Source organism: Piliocolobus tephrosceles, chromosome 16 (genome assembly GCF_002776525.5).
Source record: "Piliocolobus tephrosceles isolate RC106 chromosome 16, ASM277652v3, whole genome shotgun sequence".
NCBI lineage: Eukaryota > Metazoa > Chordata > Mammalia > Primates > Cercopithecidae > Piliocolobus > Piliocolobus tephrosceles.
In genome coordinates, this window is record NC_045449.1 from 58,878,121 (window position 1) to 58,902,507 (window position 24,387).

Genomic DNA, 24,387 nt, shown 5'->3' on the forward strand with positions numbered 1-24,387 from the left:
GTGGGTTCTTTTTTTTTTTTTTTTTTTTGAGACGGAGTCTTGCTCTGTCGCCCGGGCTGGAGTGCAGTGGCCGGATCTCAGCTCACTGCAAGCTCCGCCTCCTGGGTTCACGCCATTCTCCTGCCTCAGCCTCCCGAGTAGCTGGGACTACAGGCGCCCGCCACCTCGCCCGGCTAGTTTTTGTATTTTTAGTAGAGACGGGGTTTCACCGTGTTAGCCAGGATGGTCTCGATCTCCTGACCTCGTGATCCGCCTGTCTCGGCCTCCCAAAGTGCTGGGATTACAGGCTTGAGCCACCGCGCCCGGCCTCTGTGGGTTCTTTCATCTGCACTGGCTGCAGTGGACACGAGTCCTGGACACCGAGGGCCCAGCATTTTTAGTTCATACTCACATGCTTAGCCACGTTTCCCAAAGCCCAAGCACCACGCTGGGCTGGAACCAGCCCTTTGCAGCCACGAGACTGTGGTGCTGAACTTTGGATAGCAGGCCAAACAGCCCCTTCCTCTGAAGACTTAGCCTCTGGATCCTGGATGTCCTTCCTGCAAATGAACTTAGGTTGCAACACCCCGGTTTCCAGAGAAGCACGTGCAGCACTGAAGAGAAAAGCTTGAGGTCTCACTTCTTCTTATACTTAGGGGTTCATGCACTCTCTTGCAAATTTGCCCAGCTCCTCCCACAGGGAGGGGATCCGTGCATTGAGAGAAATGGGGGTGCGGGTGTGGTGCAGTGGGGAGGGCTGACGGTCCAGGAAGGTTCCATGACATCCTTCGCAGTACAACGGGTGCCTGACTGCCTTACACACAGTGACACACACGCAACTCCTGATTCTGAAAATCTGCTACAGGAAGCCTGCTGCCTCTGCCGTTAGTTTGATTCTCCTTCTTCCCCAGGCTCCCTAGTTATGTAAATCTCAATTTGAATTCCAAAATTTTAATGTACATCTTAGAAAGGTGGGAAAATATTCATGTGAGTATTTTTAATCCAGCAACAGCTCAGAATTGGAAAGACTGAGAGAGTTCTGCATCCCAACATCCCAGGTAGAGCCACAGGCTCAGGAAGTGTGGCCAAGTTTGGTCTAACTGGGAGCCTTGGCCTGTCTGCCCAGGGGGTCAGACCTCTGGGTTCTGGGACCATGGGCTGCCTCTCACCGCAGCATGTGAGATTCATTACAAAGCACATCTGGATTGGGAGAGGGAGAGCAGAGACCCCCAGAACACCTGTGTGAAGGTGTCTTAGCCTGGTCCCTTGGAATCCTGGTGTAGGTCGGCCCTGGAATCCTGGTGTAGAAGGTGTGAAGTTGGAGGCTGAGTTTTTCACCCTCATGACCAGGGCCTAATCTGACCCAGGCTTACCCCAGCCCCTTCTTGCTCTCTCTCCTGGAGGCTGGAAACATCAAAGTTAAATATTCGCATTCCCAATACTGGATGTTTCTTGCTTCGAGGAAAAATTGCTTGACAACCTCTTTAAAAGTTCACGCTCTTTAGCGTCTCCTAAAAAAAACTGCCACCTTCACCTTGGGGAACCTGAGTCGTATCAGTCCTTCCCTTCCAAGCAGCTGTGAGCTTTTCATGAACCGACTTGGTTTAGTTACTTTTACTAACATCTTCCTCCCACTCCAGGCTGTTCCTGGCCCCAGGGGCGAGGCGCTGGATCAACATAGATGGCAAGACCATGGACATCACCGTGAAGGGGCTGAAGCACCCCCACCGCTACGTGCTGGATGCCGCACAGACCCACATTTACATGCTCATGAAGAAGGTAGGTAGATCCGTGCTGAGGATACAGGGTCCAGATAGGCCTTCCATCCCTAGGTACCTGGAAAATTCTTTACATATAGGAAAAAGGGAGATGATACGTGGACAGCGCTTTGCCGGTTGTGGGATGCTGCTAGGCTTGGGGGCTCATGTCTGTAATCCCAGCACTGTGGGAAGCTGAGGTGGGAGGATTGCTTGAGCCCAGAAGTTTGAGACCAGCCTGGGCAACACAGTGAGATCCTGTCTCTGTATATATTTTAAAAAAGAGAGAGAGAGAGAGAAAAAGAACCCAGAATTGTCAGCCATCTCTTACCCCGTCTATTGGAGTGGACTTGCCTTGAGCCCCTCACTCACGGGCCTAGAGGGACTCCTGTAGAAAACGTGTGCATCCTTATGGGCCCCACTCTGCAGTGGTAGGCAGGTAGGAGTGATGGCATTAGTAATGCTAGCATTATTATAACAGCCTTCATTTATTGAGAGGTTACAAGGTGCAGTCACTGTGCAAAACACAGAACTTTATGCTCAAAGACAGCCCACAAGTTAGGCTTTGCTGCTCCAGAATCTAGTGGCTTGGTCAAGGTCTCACCAGAGATGGGGCTGGGATTCATAGCCAGGTCTGCCTGGGTTTCAAGGCCGAGCTCTTAGTTTCTGCTGTAGAGTGATGGCAATTCTCACCACCCTGGCCCTAAGCAAATATTACACATAGAGGCATAGTGTCTAGAAGAGACAAATTTGTGTGTGTGTGGTTGTAGTAAGACTCTGTGAGAATCCAGATGGCCCTCTGGATTATTAACAAAGTGTGAATGTGGTGGGAATTTTTAAAAAAATACATGAAGTGAACCTGAGAGAAAAATCAATCATTTTCTTAAGAAACTAGAATCAGAGGCTCAGAGTTAGCCTTAGAGAAGTTGACTAGTTTCATTCTTCTTTGGTGCCATCCTTGACAAGACTTTCTTTGGGTGCTTCAACTTCTCATTATGGCAATGATTTCTTTAATGGCAAAGTATCTTTATAAGATATAGGTTATGTGATATAGGCTATTTGATATAGGTTATGTGATATAGGTTGTATGAGATAGATTATGTGATATAGGTTATGGATATTGGTTATGTGATATAGGTTAGATGATACAGGCTATGTGATATAGAACATCTGATATAGGTTATATGAGATAGATTATATGATATAGGTTATATGATGTGAGTTATATGCTATAGATTATAATGTGATATAGGCTGATATAGGTTATGTGATATAGATTATATGAGATAGATATGATATAGGTTATATGATATAGATTATGTAATATAGGTTATATGATATAGGTTATATGATATAGATTATGTAATGTAGGTTATATGAGATAGATTTTATGATATAGGTCACATGATGTAGGTTATAATGTGATATAGGCTATCTGATATAGGTTATGTGATATAGGTTATGTGAGATACATTATATGATATAGGTTATGTGATACATTATATGAAATAGATTATGTGATATAGGTTATATGATATAGATTATGTAATATAGGTTATATGAGATAGATTATATGATACAGGTTATGTGATATTGGTTATGTGATATAGATTATGTGATATCAGTTATGTGATATAGGTTATATAATATAGGTTGTGTGATATAGGCTATCTGATATAGGTTATGTGATATAGATTATATGATATAGATTATAGATTATATGTTACATGATGTGGGTTATATGAGATCAGTTATGTGATGTGGTTTATATGATGTAGGTTATGTGATATAGGCTATTCGATATAGGTTATATGAGATAGATTATATGATGTAGGTTATGTGATGTAGATTACATGAGATAGAGTATGTGATATGGGTTATATGAGATAAAGTGTATGATATGGTTATGTGATATAGGTTATATGATATAGGTTATATACATTGGTTTGTGTGAATGGTAAATGCTGATTAGCTTTCCTGATTTATATTTCTTCTAATTTACATTTCTTCTACTTAGTCTTTTATTGTATCATTTTAAAATATTTTTACTTTGTTTTTAAAGCGTGTAATAATTTAGAATTGCCACCAAGCCAGATTAGCCATTTTCATCCTTTTTTGAATCAGTGGGGTGTCTCTGTGTTTTTCTTACTAGAAGATTCTCAGCAGGGTTTCTTTATTAATAATCCTCTTTAATGTATTTTAAAACGTTTTGGTTCCTAAAAATGTAGCTTTCAGCTGGGCGCGGTGGCTCACGCCTGTAATCCCAGCACTTTGGGTGGCTGAGGCGGGCAGGTCATGAGGTCAGGAGTTCGAGACCAGCCTGGCCAACATGGTGAAACCCTGTCTTTACTAAAAATACAAAAATTATCTGGGCACGGTGGTGGGTGCCTATAATCCTGCTATTCAGGAGACTGGGGCAGGAGAATCGCTTGAACCTGGGAGGTGGAGGTTGCAGTGAGTTGAGATCTTGCCACTGCACTGCAGCCTGGGTGAAAGAGTGAAACTCTGTCTCAAAAAGAAAAAAAAAAAAATGTAGTTTTCATATAGCCTTTTAGGGGCTGCCCAGGGAGGCCAGCTACAAGCCAGAATGGAACAGTCAGGTAACTTCAGAAAAGAATGGCACATATGCCCACTGGACTCTATATGCCATTACAGCCATGTCCTATGGCGATACACTCAACGTATCCCTGTGGCTCCATGACCCCTATTCCTAGACTCTATTCTAGTTCTCGTAACTTTTACTGCTCCCACTTAGTCTTTAGAATAGTGCCATTTCAATAAATTTTTAAAATATCTCAATCCCTGGTTTGTTGCAGTGGGCTTTGTCCCGTACTGGGTATGACTAGAGTTTTCCGCTGGCTTAAAAGTGACAAGCATTCATGAAGCTTCTCTGAAATTGCCCAGGGTCCCAGTAAACATCCCCATAATTGGACTCTAAGTGTTGGTTGTTTTTGGTTTTGCTTTGGTATTCTCTCGCCTTTACAGCCAAAACACAGGGCAGACAGGGCTGTCAGTGGCTTAGAAGTGGGCCCCGTACTCCTGGCTGCTCATCTTCCTTGAAAGAAAGTCTTGGAGAGGAGAGGTGGGGTGTCCTCTTGTCTCATGCTGGCTTCACTGAACCACGCCGAGGTGGAACTTCATGGGTAGGGTTACAGACTGTAGTTCTCAAACTTAAAGGTACAGCAGGATTACCTGGAGACTGTTCAGGTAGTTGTTAATTGTTAATTGTTTAGGTATCCTCATGTGAGCAAATGATGACAGACTATGTCTCAGTACATGACCAGCTGTCTCACCTGTTTGGCATGTAGCATGCAGCATATGAGAAGAAGTGAAACAAATTAAGCAGTTCTGGGTCTAGTGTACTTTTAACTGTAGAGCTTTTATGCAACTGGCTACATTTACAACATTGGCTGAATCACAGACAATGTTGATAGGATCTGAAGCTGTGAGCTGTAAAACCTGAGACTGTTCAGTAAAACCTGAGACTGTTCAGGCTCAGGGTGACTCTCCCAGAGTTTCTCATCAGGAGGACTGGGGCAGGCCTGAGAAGTTCCCAGGTGAAACTGATGCTTCTGGGGGGACCACACTTGAGAACCACTGCTCTCAACACCTCCCCAAACACCTTTCACCCAAGGAGACAAATTCTCGTAACTTCTCCGTTCTACTGCCAAGGGAGGCTTGAAAATGGCAAGGGTGTTGGTTTGATTTGACCCTTTTTTCCTCTCATAATTACTGTTGTTTTCTTGTTCCCGCTAGGATTCTTATGCTCGCTATTTAAAATCTCCAATCTATAAGGAAATGCTGGCCAAAGCTATTGAACCTCAGGAAACCACCAAGAAAAGGCAAGTGGAATTATCTGTAATTGCTGGCTGCCTGCTGTTTAGTTTACAGAGAAGTGAGGGTCTCTTTCAGCCAAATGGCTATTATGGAGATATTTGCTTGATGAAAATATTGGGGATTGGGAAGTATTGCTCAGGGAATGAGTGCCTCATTTGCTTCCTAATGCCCTGAGATCACTCTAGCAAGATTTCCTTAGTAATTACCACCAGTGAGTTTTGTTTCCTGAATGCTGGCTTGAAAGAGTTTGGATGATCAGACCAATAATTACCTGTGTCACAAATGGAAGCATCTCCTTGGTTTTTAAACTGCTACGTGTTACCTTCAGACTGATGTATGGGAATTAATTAAGCTACATCCTGGTATTTAAATTGTTCTAAGACCTCAGAGAGAATACCAGACTACACCCCAAGAGAAAATGCTCAATGGAGGGGAAACGGACAGTAATGGGCTAGGTATTCTTGCTGCCTCCGGGGACCATGTTTTACAAGTCCATTAACTCGTTCATTCTCACTTCTCTTATTGGAGATGTGGATCATCTCATCTGGTAGAGCCACTGGATGAAATAATGTTCTGAGGGGCAGATTGAACTCTTTTTGGGGGGGAGTTCAATCTGCAAGGATTGAAGATTCAAAATAGTAATCGAATGGCAGCTTGAACAAAACTGTAAGGCTTTGGAAGAGGTTTTTCCACTGGCAATCATGTGTCCTGTCCCTGCCCCCCATAGTGACTGTTCCCCTGTTTGCCAGGTCAACCCTCACTGGGCTCCTTTCCAGCATCTTCCATCCATTCAAAGGGGGATGGCTGGACCAGAGCCTTTATCAAAGGAGAGAAAAAAACAAAACAAAACAAACAAAAAAGCCAACTTGGTTTCATTCTTGAGGATAATGGCCCTGTTATGAAAAGGAGAGAAAGAAGGTCTTTGTGGTGCTATTCTGGGTTCACCAAGTAAGGAAGGGAGTTCAGTGTCCCTGGGGACTTGAAAGCTTCTACTTTAAGCCAGAAGAAAGGCCCGTAATAGCTCCAGAAGTTCTGCCAGAAAGTAACGAGGGGAAAGAAGAGGAGTCTCATACCTCTCTCTCTAGATATTTTAGAAGTTGGGGCAGATGTGAGAATTCTCTCTATTGTGAGTGAGAATTACATGTGGATGCATTCGTAAAGTGTGAAGCCTGGTCTGTGTCCATGCCAGGACTGCAGTGGGTGTGAATTTTGTTCCATGATCCCAGGTATAAGACAATGTATTCAAACTTAATTTTTCCATGACAAGTTGCACCTTATTCCAAGCCTTCCCCTTGGCGGGGCTGGTGAGAGATCCAATGTCAATATCAGGCTTTATGTTCTGGTAGGGGAGCCCTTCTTCTCCCTAAGATAGATGTAAGAGTTCAAGGGGCTTATATAGTCCAGAAATCTGGAGCAGGTTGCAGGTCTTTGTCTATCATTGCCGCTGAAGTGCTTGGCTCCAAGCTTGCGTGGGCCCTCAAAGACAGGTGGCTCCGCTGCTCACTGCCTGTTATATCACTTGGATACCTAGAGCTTTGTCCTGGCTCCTAAAGCCATGGCAGGGAGAGTTTGGTTCCAGGAATCCATGCTTGGCTTTGAAGAAGGTTCTGGCACATGTCAATATATTGTACCTGAGCAGGGTACCAACAGCCCACCAGCCCTCTTTAGGCCTCTTCCCTCTTTCTCTGTTCACTGGGGCCTAGCCATCTTGGACAGTCCAGCTCTTTCCTTCCTTCCCAGAACCATAGCTTTTGAAAACAAATGCTCCAGCCAGGCACAGTGACTCACGCTTGTAATCCCAGCACTTTGGGAAGCTGAGGCGGATGGATCAGTTGAGGTCAGGAGTTTGCGACCAGCCTGGCCAATGTGGTGAAACCCTGCCTCTACTAAAAATACAAAAATTAGTCAGGTGTGGTGGCACATGCCTGTAGTCCCAGCTACTTGGGAGTCTGAAGCATGAGAATGGTTTGAACCTGGGAGATGGAGGTTGCAGTGAGCCGAAGTCATGCCACTGCACTCCAGCCTGGGTGATAGAGCGAGACTCTGTCCCCTGTGCCCACCCCCCTACCCCCCCAAAAAGAAAAGAAAACACATAAATGCTCCAACTATCTCCAGTACCCAAACCTTCATTACTCACTTCTTTCATGAAGATGTTACAAGAAGTTAAGAAAACAAATTGGTTTCTAAATCTTGTAGAAGTTCAATGCAACTTCACCAACCAAAGGGTCTTCCTTGTGCCTGACCTAAAATCTAATGGCAGTTGGTACTCACTCTGGTCTTATCCTCCAAGTGGGGTGAATGGAGGCAAGGTTGGACCCCACTGGAGGTTCACTGGGAAAAGGAGAGAACAAAATCTAGATTTTGGACCTTCCGGCCCCAGCTCCCACTGAGTGTGAGAGGGTCAGTGTTGGGCAAGCTGTGCCATTTTCCTCCAACCACCAATCTGTCCTTCCTTCCAGCTCCACCCTCCCTTTTATGCGGCGTCACCTGCGATCCAGCCCAAGCCCTGTCATCCTGAGGCAGCTGGAAGAGGAAGCCAAGGCCCGAGAAGCAGCCAACACCGTGGACATCACCCAGGTCATGAGCAAGCTGGACCGGAGGAGCCAACTCCAAAAAGAGCTGCCTCCTAAATAAATCTGTGATTCCTGGGGGTGGGGGCATGCATGTGGGAGAGGCAAATGAAGAAGGGTAGGGTCAGAGTCTAGAGGATTCCATTCCCCATTTATGGAGGTCATCAGGTTCATCCCATACTCCTCTAACTTTCTTCATGGGGGACTTCCTAATACCAGAGCCACCAGAGCTTGTTCTCCCAAGCCCACTCATCAGGGGACAGGGTCGGCAAAGATGGTGGGTGGGAGAGGGGATCACCTGACTCAATTGCTGTGTGGCTGCCTGGTATACCTTAGGGAGTTCTTAGGGGAACCGAGAACTCTCACAGTGAGAGCTAGGGGGGAGAAGCTCTCTCAGTGAGAGCCACAGGGAAACGTGGTCCACAAAGCTCTCTCTCAGTGACAGCTTTGCTTTGGAAAATTAAAGAGAAGGCCTCTCCCCACCCCCAAAGCCTAGTGTTTTTCAGGGAGATTTGTTTAAAATAGCTTTATGAAGCTCCCCATCCTCTCTCTCTAATTTAGACTACTGTTTCCAAGTGAGTCTGAGATCCCGCCAAGGGGCTAGTTGCAGGGAAGTACTTTCTCTGAACTCCCCTGCTTTGCCTGCCTGGAAAGGCCTTGCTGAGACATTTCTCCTGTGGAGTTTGTTCTTAGTCATAATTACTGGAGGGTTGACCAGTTCTCTTCTTCCCATCTCCCCATCCGCTTGTCCATGCTGGGGAAACAAGTGGCTTTTGGGAATGAAGGACTCGAATGGCCCTCTGAGGAGCATCTTTTTGGCTAAAGAACAAAGGCACCGATGTCTTCATTCACGGGAAGAGGATGGTAGACATCAAGATGAGTGAGGATCAAAGATGATACTATCTAGGACATTTTCTAGATGTTGATGCTTCCCTCTTCTGTAGGTGTAGACGAGGTCAGCCCTGTAGTCAGGACTGGGGGAGAGGATAGTTCTAATTGACCTTGGGAGGTTTAGAAGTTCATTCTCAAAGTTAAGCTCACTCCTTACACTTGTGCAAGAATGCAACAGACATAGAACACAGAGGTGAGCAACAGACTAGCCTGACCAAGCAGGAATACTCACTCATTCAGCACATCTATTGAGCACCTACTATGTGCAAACATCGGTGAATGAAACAGACATGGTTCTCTCTCATGGAGCTTCTGGTCTAGGACTGAGACAAAATAATTAAACAAACTATTAGGTAGCTATTGCTGTGTGACCATCAACCAGAAAAATAGAGCAACATACAACAAGTGTTTATTGTTCCTACATGTGGGGTCATCTGTGTGGCTCTGTGGATCTTGGCTGGGTTCACTCATCTGTCTGGGGGTGTCGCAGTGGCCTAGGCTGAGCTGAGTGTGATTAGTTTTCTCTGCTTCATGTGCCTCTAATCTCCCAGCAGTCTCACCTAGGCAGAATCCCATGCTGAGGACTGAATTGCAAGGGAGCAAGTAGAAACACACAAGGCTTCACATAGTCTCTTCTACTTTATTTTATTGGCCAAAGCAAGTCATAAAGCCAGCCTAGATTGAAGGGACAAGGGAATAGACTATACCTCTTTAGTGAGAAAAGTTTCAAAGTCTCATGGTGAAAGATGGATGAAATTTCAAAGTCTCATCGCAAAAGACAGGGAAAGGTGAAGAATGAGGGCCATTGTTGTAATTAACAACACAAATGCCTGCCCAAGGGATGATAAAGGAAATTAATGTGGTACTGGGATAGGGAAGATGGGATATGCGTAGACTACGCCTCTGCCAGGTGGTGACAGAGAAGCAGGAAATGAGAAAGAGTTGGCCGTAAGAGCATGTGGGCCAGGCAAGCAGAATGTTCTGGGGAGAGGAGGCCGTGTGGGCAAAGGCTCAGAGCCGGGAAGTGGCTCCGAGTGAACTGAAAGGCCAGGTGAGTGAAGCCTGCTGGGTGAGGAGGAAACGGTGCAAGATGAGTTTACAGAGTGCGCAGGGGCCAGATTGTTGATGACCTTCAAGGCTGTTCTAAGGAGTCTGTGGTCACCGGTTTCACGTTAGCAAAATGGTTCTAGCCCAGAAGAGGGGCGCTATGCTTTCCATTTGCACTGGTTGCAGACCAGTTTCCATGCTGAAAGCACACGGAGGGATATGCTTTGCTGATCTCCCTTCTGGAGAATCTTGGAGTCTTCCCACTCCGGAAGGTGCCCCAAGTAGAAATCAAACCATTGTAAACTGGGTGACACGAGCGGAGGGACTGTATTTATCTCATTTGTTAATTGGAGCCTGATTCCTGACACCCAGCGGATTCTGCACCAACATGAATGACATGAGCGGATGAATGAATGAATGAATAAATGAATGAATGAATGAAAAGAGCTCTGGATTTGGAGAAAGCCTTCTGGTTCCTGCTCCTGGCTCTAGCACTAGTCATATAGCCTTAGACAAGTCACTTAACCTCTCTACGTCCTTATTTGTGAAATGAGGGATCGGGACCAGCTCTAAACTTCTCAAAACAGACTTTGTGAATTCTGACTGGGGACCCGGGCTGGGGCATCCAGTTTACTTGAAGATTTGGAATGGGAGGAAAATTAGGTAATTTCAAAAAGTTTCACATTAAAATAATCGTGAATATATTATGAAGTAGAATGCAAAATGTACATGAATTTTTAAAGATACAATTTGAGACATCAAAGGCATTTTGTGCTTGGCTGTGGCAGGCTCAGGCTCTGCCCTCCAACTTCTGGGGGAACGTGTATTCGGGCTCTCCTGCTGTGTGGCCTACTTTTATGGGAATGTTTGAGAAGCATGAAACCAGAGAATATTTGCTGGTTCTTTTGGTCACTCCGTATGAGCTGAGATGACATACCCCGCAGCGTGGTAGTGAGGGTGGTGGTGAGGGCATCACATGCATTGTGGCTTCTACAGGGCACAGACCGTGTCTTGTTCATCTTTGACTCAGGTATCCCGTGTCTCACTCACCACAGGTTTGTGCTCCAGTTCTCTCTCATTCTCCCACAGGCTACTGTGTGCTCTGTGTCAGGCTCATACGGGGACTCCTTGTGTATTGACGGAAGCCTGCTCTAGTTGAGACATACAGGATCTCACAATCTAATGAGAGACACAGCATGTAAACAAAGCAGATGAACATTCTTTATTAAATGAATGAGGACGTGAGCGTCTCAACACTGTCTGTCTAGAGGAAGGAATATGAATGGCTTCATGGCTAAATGGCAGCATTTAGGCTTCATAGATGTATTCTATTTATTTATTTTTTTGTTTGTTTGAGACAGGGTCTTGCTCTGTTGCCCAGGCTGGAGTGCAGTGGTGCAGTCACGGCTCACTGCAGCCTTGACCTCCCAGGCTCTAGCAATTCTCCCATCTCAGCTTCCCAGGTAGCTGGGACTACAGGTGTGCGCCACTAGACTTGGCTAATTTTTTGCACAGATGGGGTTTTGCCATGTTGACCGGGCTGGTCTTGATTTCCTGGGCTCAAGTGATGCGCCCACCTCAGCCTCCCAAAGTGCTGGGATTACAGGCATGAACCACTGCACCTGCCCCATAGATATATTTTAAGGACCTTTTTTGTGTAAGAATCTGTGGTGGGTGCTATGGTGGATACAAAAATGAACAAAATGATCTCTGCCCTCAAGGGGCCGACAAGATGCATGGATGCAAACGGCTGTAGCCAGAAGCAGGATGCAGTTGAGACTGGATGATGATCAAGGATGATGATTGTTGATTGAGACCACACGCTGGAGGAACCCAGAGGTGGGAGAGAATTGTTTGGCTGTGGGATCATGATAAGGTTTTTGGAGGAGGCATGCTTGAGGTGGGTCTCGAAGGAGAGTAGGTGTCATCAGATAGAGACCGGGGAGTGGGCACTGCAGGGCGTGTGGGCAGAGCCCAGGCAGGGCTACTGCTGGCCTCTAGGGAGCTTATTGGATCAGGCAAAGGTGCTCCCTCCAAGTAGGTGTCCTTATAACACCTGGCCGAATTGCAGTCCCACCTTGCCCCTCAGCCAGGTGCCCCTGAGCAACACACAGCTTGCGTAACCATTTGGTGGCCCTGAGCACAGGGTCCAGGAAGCAAAGCTGGGAGGGTGCTAGGTTGAAGATGTGTCATGGAAGGCTGGCACGTGGACTCTTTACTGCAGTCTCATAAGTGTCATTCCCCACCCACCCCTGGCTGGTTTAGATGCCCCTTCTCTGGCTCTCCTTCCTTTCTGCTCATGTCTCTGTCTGTGAATGCTGCACTGTATTGAAACAATTGTTTATGTGTCTTTTTCTCTCACTGGGCTGTAAAACTCCTTAAAAAGGAGAGAGAGTGTCTTGTGGGGTTTTGTGTCCTCAGGGCTAGACACAGCATGGGCTTGCAGTTGGTATGCTGGATGTTTGAAGAGCTTCAGCACACTGGAAATCAGGAGCTGAGGAGTGAAGATGAATTAAGAAGTGGTTGCTCTGGTCTCCATCAAGAGGGACATGTAGATTAGGAGGGTGGTGATGGGTTCAGAGGAAAGAGGAGAGATGCTAGAGGCAGGTGGATAGGACCCGATTGAAATGGGGTGATGTGGGGGAAGAAATTAAAGAAGACCAAGAGATTTTGATCCTCCTAAGATGATATTAAGATGTTAAGATGATAAGGTGATGTTAAGAAGGTATTGATTATGAAAGAGGACTGGATTTTGTGTTAGCAGTTGGGGAGAGACGAGGGAGGTTTGGAGTCCCAGATGAAAATGTATACACTATTCATGTAATAAACATTTACAGAGTTTTTTCTTTCTTTCTTCCTTTTTTTTTTTTTTTTTTTTTTGAGAGTCTCAGGCTGGAGTGCAGTGGTACCATCCTGGCTCACTACAACCTCAGCCTCCCAAATTCAAGTCATTCCCCTGCCTCAGCCTCCCCAGTAGCTGGGATTATAGGTGCCCACCACCATGCCCAGCTAATTTTTGTATTTTCAGTAGAGACAGGGTTTCACCATATTGGCCAGGCTGGTCTCGAACACCTGACCTCAAGTGATCCGCTGGCCTCGGCCTCCCAAAGTGCTGGGATTACAGGTGTGAGCCACTGTGCCTGGCCATGGAGCTCTTATGTACGAGACACTGGGAGCCTGCAAAGCCCCTCAAGGAATTCCAGACTAGGAAAGAGATAGACACACTGTACAACTCACTGACACAGAGGATATCAGGACTCATAGCGGAGCAAGCAGAACAGGAGGAGAGTGTCAAGGAGGAAGTGATTGATCCTATCTGGAGGCATTGGGGAAACTGGACCTCAAAGATTGAGTAGAATTTTCCAAGTGGAAGGCAGAGAACTGTGGTTAATTATAGTTCCCCCTTCTTCCAGAAGGGATTTGAGGCAGCTTAGAATACTACAATACCATATGATGGAATGTCTAAAATGATAGATTGAAAACCAATTTTAAAAAGTAGTTTGTACACAGTGAACCTTGGATGACTGGGTTATCAAAACTGAATGTTACTTTTTTTTTTTTTTTGCATGAAATTTTGCTCTAAAATTCATGACAACTACCAAGCAAACAGAGAGACAGATTGGTTTTAGAATTTTACTGTGTCGGGCCAGGCGCAGTGGCTCACGCCTGTAATCCCAGCTCTTTGGGAGGCCGAGGTAGGTGGGTCACGAAGTCAGGAGATTAAGGCCATCCTGGCTAACACAGTGAAACCCTGTCTCTACTAAAAATACAAAAATTAGCCAGGCGTGGTGGCGGGCGCCTGTAGTCCCAGCTACTCAGGCAGCTGAGACAGGAGAATTGCTTGAACCCGGGAGGCAGAAGTTGCAGTGAGCCGAGATCGCACCACTGCACTCCAGTCTGGGCGACAATTTTACTGTGTCATGAAATCAAGCATTCAAGTCCTTCTTTACCTGGATCCTCCCCGTACTCCTAAGTCCCAACACGAAGTTGAAAATGTGCTTCTGGAGAGAGATATTTCTAATCCGTTCCTGTTCTAGGCATAACGGATGCAGAACTGAGTAAGATCATCAAGTCTTATTTCATGGAGTTTGCATTTTAGCTGGGGGTGCGGGGACAGGCAGTAGATCACAAATAAGTGCTCTAAAGGAAAAGAAAGTAGGTTCAAGTAACTCTGAATTAAGGAAGGGGAGTAATTTTAGATGGGTTCCTTGACCCAGAAGTGACTGTTGAAGATGTGATAGCGGATGGAACCTGAGGGCCAGAGAGTGGATGGAGAGAGAAAAGAAGGCTAAGAGGGAAGCTTGGATGAGGCCTCATTTTAAAGGTGTAAGAGGAGAGAGAAGAGTTAAGAATGGAGTAGCAGAGCTGTTAGGATGCCTCCCTGAGAAGATGTGTGGGGGATTTGGGTGAGTGGCCAGCAACATTGAGCGGAGACAGTGCCCACTGGATAGTCCCTGGGCACACTTTCACTTTGCAGCCACCCTGCAGTTAGCTGGGGCCACATGTCTAGTTGTGGCCAATAGACATGGGCTCTGCTGAGGTGGATCAGAGCCTGGGGCCCCACCTCCATCTCATCCCCTGCTGTGGACCTGGGAGTCTACATCATCTTCTGCACAGCACAGATGCAGGAGTCCCTCCTGGGCCACGCAGGACTTTATATGAACAAAAAACCAGACTTTTATTATAAGAAGTCACGGAGAGTTTGGAGTTGCTGTAGCATAGCCCATCCTGTCCTGCCGAATAGAGAAGTTGAGCATGTCGAGGACCGGCAGAGGCTACTGGATTTAGCAGTTAGGAAATCATTGGGGATTTCGAGTGGGTGATTTCAGCAGAATAGTGAGGGAAGAAGTCACTTTTATGGGAATAAAGGAGAAGATGTTGGAAGTAAGGAGAGTGGGCTGTGTGTGTAGATTACCATTTCAAGAAGTCTGGGAGGAAGGCGAGAGGTATGGTGGTAACTTAGATGATGGAGGGTTGAGAGGAGGCATTTTCAAAGGACAGCGTGAGGTGGGGGTGTTTACCAAATGAGGCGATGATCCTGGAGAGGTGGGGAGGTAAAATAAAGAATAATTGATAAGAGAAAGTCTGGAAAAAACTGGAGGGATGAGACCAAAGTCCAGGTTGGTCTTGGAGAGGAATAGTTTACTCTCTGATGTTGCAACTCAGAGAGATTTGGAAGTGGAAGGGAAGGAAGCTGAAGGCTAAGTTAAGGTAAGATCAATTTTAATGATTAAGGAACATTTGAGGCATTTGCTGAGAGCATTGCAGGAGGAGGGCAGTGTGGCCACAGAAGTAAGGCCATGTGACTGTAGGGGAAGTGCTTGACAATCACTGCAAGGCAGTGACGATGGATGTTGAACCAAACAGTTGAGTAGAAAGTTGTCAAGCTATGAGAGGGAAGAAGTGTCTCATCTCCTTATATGGAACTTTCTGTATGTTTGAAGGTGGCAGAGAGAGAGATGTACATTCCGTGATACTCCTTGGTCAGCCAAGCAGCCATTCAGGAAACCTTTGGAATTTCCAGCAGCTTTTTCAGTGGGAAATGCTGTGGGATGGCCACAGGAAGGAGGGAGGGGTTGTCTTCCAGTAATCACTGACTGCTTTCCACGCAGAACTTTAAGAAACCCGCTTGCTATCAGCTTCCAGTCAGAACAGCACTTGTAAAGGGTTGATCCTTAAACATCACTGAGTGAACACATCTCTGTCTTGTGGTTCTAGGAATTTCAATCCTTGAAGCTAGATGGTACGAGAACAGTTTTTTTTCTGAAGCCAGGCTTGAATGGGTAGGAGAAGGAATGTGGACTTTGGGGTTAGGCAGACATAGTTTTGATATTTTAGCTGGGTGACTTTGGCCTTCAATCTGTCTGAAGTTATAATTTCTCTTAGAAGGTTATTGATAGTAGAGAGTGTCTGGCATAGGGTGGATGCTCAGAAATAGCTCTTTCTCTCCTCCCTCCCCCTTTCTTTCTGCCCCCTTCTTTCAGTCTCTTTCTTGCTCACTGTCTTGCTTCTTGCAATCTGCCAAGGCTGGGATCCAGAGTTCTAGCTTCTGTGAATATAGGGGTCAGGCTCTGATACCAGGTTTCTTCTATCTGTTATGACCACTCAACATTCAACAGAGACATTCAGCACCTGTTACGTGCCCAACATCCTGCTAGGTGCTGGGGATCACCGGTGAGCAAGAGAGACACCCTTGGGGCATTTGCTGTTCAACAGGAAAGACAATTAAACCAAATGGTGTGATATTATAAGGAAGCCACATAATGTTTTGGGAGTGGTTGGCAAGGACTGCTAGCCTGATGAGGGCGGTGGAGACTTGGGGAGATCAGCAGAAGCTAAAGCAGAGGGGCTGTGGGCAGGGCAATTCACTGGTGATCAGGACCAACGGCCAACTGGGACCGTCCATCCTGGAAAGCTCTATGCAGCTCCTAGGGACTCAGGGCTGTGTGCATTTGTGTGACTTCGCCATGATCTCAACTCCAGGTATCAGCTCTTTTCCACTCTTACACCTGCCTCTCCCCAACTTCAGTGTATGCCAGTGCTCTGCTCTCCAACCCTGGAGTCCACCAGGCAATTCTCATGTTTAGTAATGAGGGGACTGAAGGTTCTGAGGGCTTGCAAGAGCATCTGTGGCTGCTGCTATTATTCCAGCAGGTGGCAGCTTCTCTTGCTGACATTTAAACTATGTGTCCCACAGGGCCCTTTGAAATCCCAAATAGCATAAAAAATAAACATTTATTTGGACAATATTAATGATATATTTAAATCATTATGAAAATCGCTATTATGCCACGTCCTTAGACATATTTTAATTTCTTAATGTTATATTTTAAACAACTTAACAAACCCCTGTATCCACAGGGTGTATAGTTTGTGCAAGATATAAGTTATTCTGTAAGTACAAGGATTTCCTTTATAGAATTCCATTTTACAACTTGACTTTTAGCGAAAAGACTGATTTCATTGTGAATATTAAGTAGAAATGTAAGGGCCAGGGACAAAATATGAGTAAAGACCTAGGACCATGCCTGGCCTATTATAAGCACTCAATGAACACTAGCTACTATCATCATCATCACCACCATTATCATCATCACCACCATCATCATTGTCACCACCTTCATCACCATTACTATCACCATTATCACCATCACCACCATTACCACCATCACCATCACTATCACCATCATCATTCATCATCACCATCGTACCATCATCATCATCATCACCATCAACACCACCCCCACTACCATCATCATCATCACTGCCATATCATTATTATCATCACCGCCATCCTCACCATCACCATCACCATCACCATTAATACACCATCGTCATCACCATCACCTAGTCTTAGCATAAGCTTGTGCTTTCTTCCAGCTGTTGGTGTTGTCCGATATAATAACTCATTATTCTTTATTTAAGGCATTTCCTGAGAGATATTTAAAACGTTATCATCTCAAACCATCTGTCTTCTCTGTTCTTTGAGAATTTTGCAGTGCAGTCCTCCAGCTCTCCAGGGAATGTTAGGATATTTGAGGGGAGAAGGGCGAGAAGTTGATGTCATGTCCTCTGTCTGCAGCTTCTAGGAGAGGACTGACCAGCAACAGTGTAGTGACTGGTCAGTCCTGTAGTCTGGAGTTTCATGGCTGAAGTAAGGGTGATTGCTAACTGAGAAGGTCTTGTGCTAGACTGTGTCAAATGGGATGACCAGTATGGGGTCATGCCATGTGTTCACCCATGGCAGACTTTTCCCCTTGGGGCTAACTTTGTACATTTGCTTGGGGGTGGTGGGGAAGGGGAGAGTGGGAAGGCACTGGAAGAGGGGACTTTGCACACTGCATGCTGCACCTAAATGTGGCCCTCTGCTCACCTTCCTGCTCCCAGGAAGTGGGAGTTCAGGTGGCCCCAAGGTCTCCTTCAAATTCTCAACCACTTTCTGAGGATAGGAAATGAATTGCATCTCTGTGCACCACCTGCTTTGCCATTCATTAAAATGACTGTGATTGTGTTCTCATGTTAACGTACCTGTTTCATTTCATGCTCCTTTACTCCTTTCTCTTGATTTTCTTGCACAATAAAACAGCAGCATGAAACAAAAGAATGCCAAGCTCTCCTTCACTGCATCTCTGTGGTGTCACATTTCTTTGCCATGTGTCATGCATGCCACTGCTTTGCTGCCTCACACCAATGGTAGGTGGGACATGGGCTGGAGGGGCTGGGTCTCCAAGCAGAGCCCCCGGTCTCCATGGGAGGGACCAAGGTGGGGAATTGTGGGAGCGGATGGAAAAGACATCTGCTTAGATTGTCCAGGACCAATAAGGCTAATGGTCATTTGCCCAGAAGAAAGGACCATCTCAGGCCAGGTAAGTGGCCATCATCCTCACCTGTCTGTCATTCATCCCAGCAAAGAGAAGGTGCTAGGGGAGGAGTGGAGCCAGAGAAGGACAGAGAGAGGTAGGAGGGTGGGAGGAGGACACAGAGTTGGGGGAGGGCATATGGAGAGGCTGGTCTGGTCACAAACTATGATTTTTGTCAAGTTGCATCATATCCATGAGCCTCAGTTGTCTTATCTGTATAGTGGGATCACAAATTCTGAGGAAGTGGAATGGAAGTTAATTCTGTATCTCTCTTGACAAAACCGAGTTCCTAGATTTGGTATTTTTCTGTGGCAATATGAATCAGTAAGGAAAGCAAGGCCCTTTGAGTCACACAGACCTGACCTCAGGTTCTCATTTAGTCACTGCTTCGGTTTTCTATTGCTGCATAGCAATGACCGCAAGCACCAGCCAGGTATGAGCTCAGTTTTCCAGGAGACATTTGGCTGATGTCTTGTTCAAGGGGCTGTAAGGAAATTCCGTAAACTGGGGAACTTACCAGCAACAAACACTTCCCGCGATTCTGAAGGCTGGGGTGTCCACGAAGGAGGCCCTGAGAGGTTCGGGGTCTGGGGGAGTCGCACTTTGTGGTTCATAGATGGTCTCTTCGCCGTGTCCTCCCATGGTGGAAGGGTCAAGCTAGTGCCCTGGGGTCTATTTCATAAGGGTACTGATCCTCTTCACAAGGGCTCTGCCCTCATGACAAATCACCTCCCAGAGACCCCACTTCCAAATACCATCACCTGCAAGGGGAAGGACTTCAACATATACATTTTGTGGAGGACACAAATCTTAGACAGCACAGCTGGGCTCTCAGCTCAGGGTCTCACACTCAAGGTGTCAGCCGGGCTGATGGGGTTCTCATCTGGATGCTCCTGAGAAGAATGATGTGCATCTGAATGCTCCTGAGTGCCTCCAAGCTCACTTGGGTTGCTGGCAGGATTCAGTGTCTTGTTTAAGACTCAGGTCCCTGTCTTCTTGCTGGCCGTCAGCTGGCAGCTGCTCTCAGCAGCTGGGGACCACCTGCCTTCCTTAACCAGCTCCCCCTCCATCTTCAACGCCAGCCATGGAGACCTTCTCACAAATGAATCCTTGCCAAGCTTCCAGTCTCTCTGCCTTCTGCCTCTGGCCTCTAAACTCAGATGGAAAGGGCTCCTGTGACAGCTGGAGCTCATCCAGACACTCCCCCTTTTTAAAAGTCAGCTATGCCTTATCACACAGCCTGACTGGGAGTGACTGCCCCATCACATCTAGTGCACAATCAAGGACAGGGGTGGGAATCCTACATGCCGCAGTCACTGTGATTCTACATGCCACAGTCACTGACGAGTCATGAGAGCTGGGAAACGGTAATGAACCCCTGTGGGCCTCAATGTTCTGTTCTCTAAAATGGGGTGGTTACAGATAAGCAAAGCACCTAACACATAGTAGATACTTGCCAGATTTAAGAGCCACACTTTTCCACCTAACAATTGTCTCCCAAGCCCCTAATCAAGGCCCAGCTTTCCCTGCTGTGTATTCTCTGCAGAACGTGTCCTAAGTACAGTTGCACCTCCCTATAAAAGGGAAGGGGTTAGAAGCTTAGTACAGAGTGCCTTAAGCTTACAGGGCAGAATAATCTCAGATGTCAGCTAGAAATGCTTTCCCTCAGTCGTTCCCCCCGATATTCTCCTTCAGTGGGGCTGTGGTGGGGCCAGGTTCTGCCTTTGTACCAAGCACCCTGAGTGATTCTGATGTGGCTGATCTGCAGACCACACCGAGGCATCCCGCCAGCGGTGACTGCGCCGACTCCAAGTCAGCCAGTTGGGTTTCAAAGTCTGACCCCGCTGTTCTCAGCGGGGTGTCCCTGGAGGGATGGGTGGACTTCTCTTAGTGCCCTCATCTGTAAAATGGGGACAATGACAGTTGCCTCACTGGGTGGCCCTGTGGAGTATGCAATAATCCACAATAGTGGATTTGCAATTGCAATTGCAGTAACTATTGCAAACGCAGTAATTCATGATTATTGAGTAAAGTGCTCAGCCCGGGGCCTCACATTTGCTGTGTTCTCACTGTGAATTAATGTGATTGTCATTACTATAATAACTCCATGGCCCTGGGCCTGAGCCTGCCTCTGCTCTGCCGCCCTGTGGGATTCTGGGCAGTGAGGCAGAATGATGGGCTCTGAGCTGCTGTTTGGGAAGAGAATCTCGTTTGAACTTCAGGGAAGCTGGTGGGAGCGGATGAGACAAGCTCTCCATGCCCTCCCGGCCCTGCCCTCGGTGACCCCTGGCCTTTCTTTTCCCCCGAAAGCTGTTCTTGGGTGCGCCTGCCCTTCCCTGTTCAGGCTGGGACCTGCCCATGCAGGTGATCTGAAAGCCAGGCCACCCTCTGCAGCAGCCGCCTGCTCAAGGACAGGGGCTGCCTCCTTTAGCCCAGGACAGTGCCCAGACCCTGGGGTCAGGCAGCTGTCACTGAGCAGGGCAACTATGTGGCTGTGCTGCGTGTTAGGCCATCTTTGCTCTGACTGTCCTGGAGCCCCTCACCTCCTTCTCCCAGGGCCAGAGCATCCCCAGCTTGTTCATGCCGGGCTTTTTTTTTTTTTTTTTCCCCAGACTGAGTCTTGCTCTGTCACCCAGGCTGGAGTGCAGTGACGCGATCTCGGCTCACTGCAACCTCCGCCTCCCAGGCTCAAGTGATCCTCCTGCCTCAGCCTCCTGAGTAGCTGGGATTACAGGCACCCACCACCACATCCAGCTAATTTTTTTTTTTTTGTATTTTTGGTAGAGACAGGGTTTCTTCATGATGGCCAGGTTGGTCTTGAACTCCTGACCTCAGGTGATCCACCCACTTCGGCCTCCCAAAGTGCTGCGATTACATGGGCGAGCCACCATGCCAGGCCTCATGCCAGGCTTTGATGTGACTTGGGCCACAGCAGGCCTTTAGAAGGGAATCCAGCAAACCCAGGCCCATGGGCCAGTATGTTCTGCCACGGGAAAAGGGGTGATAGCAGAGAGGCTCACTGAAAATTCGGATTTTAATTTCCTTTTGTCTATTTTCAGGCAATTTTGGGCTGTAAATGCCAGATTTACTCCTCTTGCCCTATGCTCTAGGGGCTGGGGCCATGGTGGCCCAGGAAGGTTGAGATCCTTCCCCTTTCTCCACTGAACACCTCCTTGCCATGTATTCCTGTTTCCTTCTCCCTGGCCTGGCCTGGTTCCACATTCAACCTTTCTTCCTGGCCACCCCGGCTCTACCTGAGGGGAGGTCTGGGAAGGTGCTGGGCCTAGACTACCCCAAAAGGGTTGTCACTGTGGACACTGGGCAGGGGTCAGTGCATGGAGTGGCCTCAGGCCTGGAGCAGTCAGGAAGGCATGAGCTGGGACTTCTTCTGTCACCTCCACTTATCCACTAAAAGTGTTTTAAACGCCTCCAGACCTGAGGTTGGGGCCCGAGAATGGAGAAGGCAGGGCATGGGCTGTGGCAGGTGCTATGCATTGCTCATTTGGAGACTGGAGTTGAGGGGTGATTGGGAGTGCAGCCTGGCCACACTCCAGCATCCCTGGCCTGGAAGGTCAGTTCATGTCCCGGGATGCAACTGCTTAGCCCTGGGACTGTGACCAGGGCTGGGCGACTGGCAGGTCCCTGGACAGGAGGCCTCTGTGTGGCTGTGCCACTGTCATAGGTAGCTTTGGGCACTGTTCCCAGCTCTCCAGGAGGCAGCCATATCAGGCCCGCACTCTTGTCTCCGGAAGGGGACTAAGTTAGCAGAGGACAGCGCAGTTGCTGGCCAGGGCCATGCAACTCATCACTGAGCTCTCTACTTTCCTTCTCTACAGCCGGGCCAGCACATGGCTCCCAGCCCCCATCTGACTGTGTACACCGGGACCTGTGTGCCCCCGTCTCCTTCTAGCCCCTTCTCCTCCTCCTGCCGCTCCCCCAGGAAACCTTTCGCCTCGCCCAGCCGCTTCATTCGGCGACCCAGCAGCACCATCTGCCCCTCACCCATCAGAGTGGCCTTGGAAAGCTCGTCGGGCTTGGAGCAGAAAGGGGAGTGCAGCGGGTCCATGGCCCCCCGTGGGTCCTCCGTCACTGAGAGCAGCGAGGCCTCCCTCGACACCTCCTGGCCTCGCAGCCGGCCCAGGGCCCCTCCTAAGGCCCGCATGGCTCTGTCCTTCACCAGGTTTCTGAGACGGGGCTGTCTGGCCTCACCTGTCTTTGCCAGGCTCTCACCCAAGTGCCCTGCTGTGTCCCACGGGAGGGTGCAGCCCCTGGGGGACGTGGGCCAGCAGCTGCCACGACTGAAATCCAAGAGAGTAGCAAAGTAAGAACCAGAAGGGGACGTGCCATATGCATGGGTGGCTGTGGGTGTGCAGGCCTCTGCATGTGAACGTGCATGCTTTGGGCCGGGGACTGGGGTGGGGGAGAACAGGTACCCCAGGCAGCCCACTCAGATCCCTTGGCCACTGGAAGGTCTTCAGAAACTCAGTTTTGTCCTCCGTTCGCTTCCTGAGGAGGAGAAGGAACAGGTGTCCTTCTTTTTCATCTTCCAAATCTTTTCCATTTTTCCAAATCTTTCTTCTCCTTATATGTTCTTCCACTCACCTTGTCCCATCCCAAGACCGTCATCAGTCTAAGGAATCCATTGCATCTGTAAAGAGCAGGAAAGATTGATGGCAGCAGTGGGAGCTGCAGGTGGTGGGATGCCCTGGGCATGCTTCCGGGTGCTCCAGCCCCCTCCCTCACCATAAGTGCCCTTGCCTCCCTTCCCCCCACCCTTTAGGAAACCTTCCCACCTTCCTGTCCATCCATTGGCACAGTCTCTTAGAGGGACTTTCAGGGAGCCTTGCATGGCAGTCATTTCTGTGAAAATGAAAGTTCCTAGCCTTGCCTGAGGGGTGGCCCCTCTAAACTTCAGTTTGGGTGGTCTTGCAAGTCTGATCTCTGAGAATCCCAAGTTCCCTGAGGCAGCCCAGGGGGTGCAGAACTAAGGCTCTGAGGAGTGCTCCATAATGCCTGGATCAGAGCAGAAAGAAAACTTGCAAGCGATGAAACACAGAGAACCAGCTCCTACTCTTACTGAGTTTTGGGGGAGACAGTCAGGGGCACCCCTGCACCAATCAACATGTGTTTGGCCCTGCCTGGGCTTGGAGAAGAAAGCGCCATGCAGAGGTCTTAGGTTGCCATGGATACCCAAGGACCGTGGCCTCTGTTGTGCGGTGTGCATGGGGACAGCCAGGCAGAGGTTGCTATCCCTCCTGCCTGTGTCGCTCAGGGGGAGAGGGAGGAGCGGGAGACTCCGGGTGCCTTAGGAGGGGGTCAGAATCCAGTGCGAGTGTGTCTATTGATTTTTCCCAACTGGCCCTGCGGAGGGAATATTCCAGCTTTGGGGCTGCTACTATGCCTCATACATGGGCTTGGGACTTTGAAAAGGCTCTCTTCTCAAAGGCCACTACTACTACCTCAGAAGGCAGTTTTGTGTTTGGTTGTTTTTTTGTTTTGTTTTGTTTTGTTTTTTTTTGAGTTGGAGTTTTGCTCTGTCGCCCAAGCTGGAGTGCAGCAGTGCAATCTCGGCTCACTGCAGCCCTTCCGTCTCCCAGGTTCCAGCAATTCTCCTGCCTCAGCCTCCCAGGTAGCTGGAATCACAGGCACATGCCACCATACCTAGCTAATTTTTTTGTATTTTTTAGTAGAGACGGGTTTCACCATTTTGACCAGGCTGGTCTCAAACTCCTGACCTCAGGGGATCCTCCTGCCTTGGCCTCTCTAAGTGCTGGGATTACAGGCATGAGTCACAGTCACCAGGCCGGGCGCGGTGGCTCAAGCCTGTAATCCCAGCACTTTGGGAGGCCGAGACGGGCGGATCACAAGGTCAGGAGATCGAGACCATCCTGGCTAACATGGTGAAACCCCGTCTCTACTAAAAAATACAAAAAACTAGCTGGGCGG

General features: G+C 48.0%; 1 protein-coding gene across 5 annotated transcripts in view; it reads left to right on the forward strand.

The window, feature by feature from the left end:
• RGS9 (regulator of G protein signaling 9) overlaps positions 1-24,387 on the forward strand; it is a 92,808-nt gene that overhangs the window by 66,907 nt on the left and 1,514 nt on the right. For 3 of the 5 annotated variants that reach the window (XM_026456763.1, XM_026456764.1, XM_023212023.1), the window contains 4 exons: positions 1,620-1,758; positions 5,493-5,578; positions 8,033-8,150; positions 22,278-22,762. In XM_026456763.1, coding sequence (XP_026312548.1) covers positions 1,620-1,758; positions 5,493-5,578; positions 8,033-8,150; positions 22,278-22,762 — 828 coding nt within the window. Of the gene's footprint in view, positions 1-1,619; positions 1,759-5,492; positions 5,579-8,032; positions 8,151-22,277; positions 22,763-23,059; positions 23,171-24,387 lie in introns of those variants that run through there. The other 2 variants (XM_026456765.1, XM_026456766.1) reach the window with 2 other exon arrangements.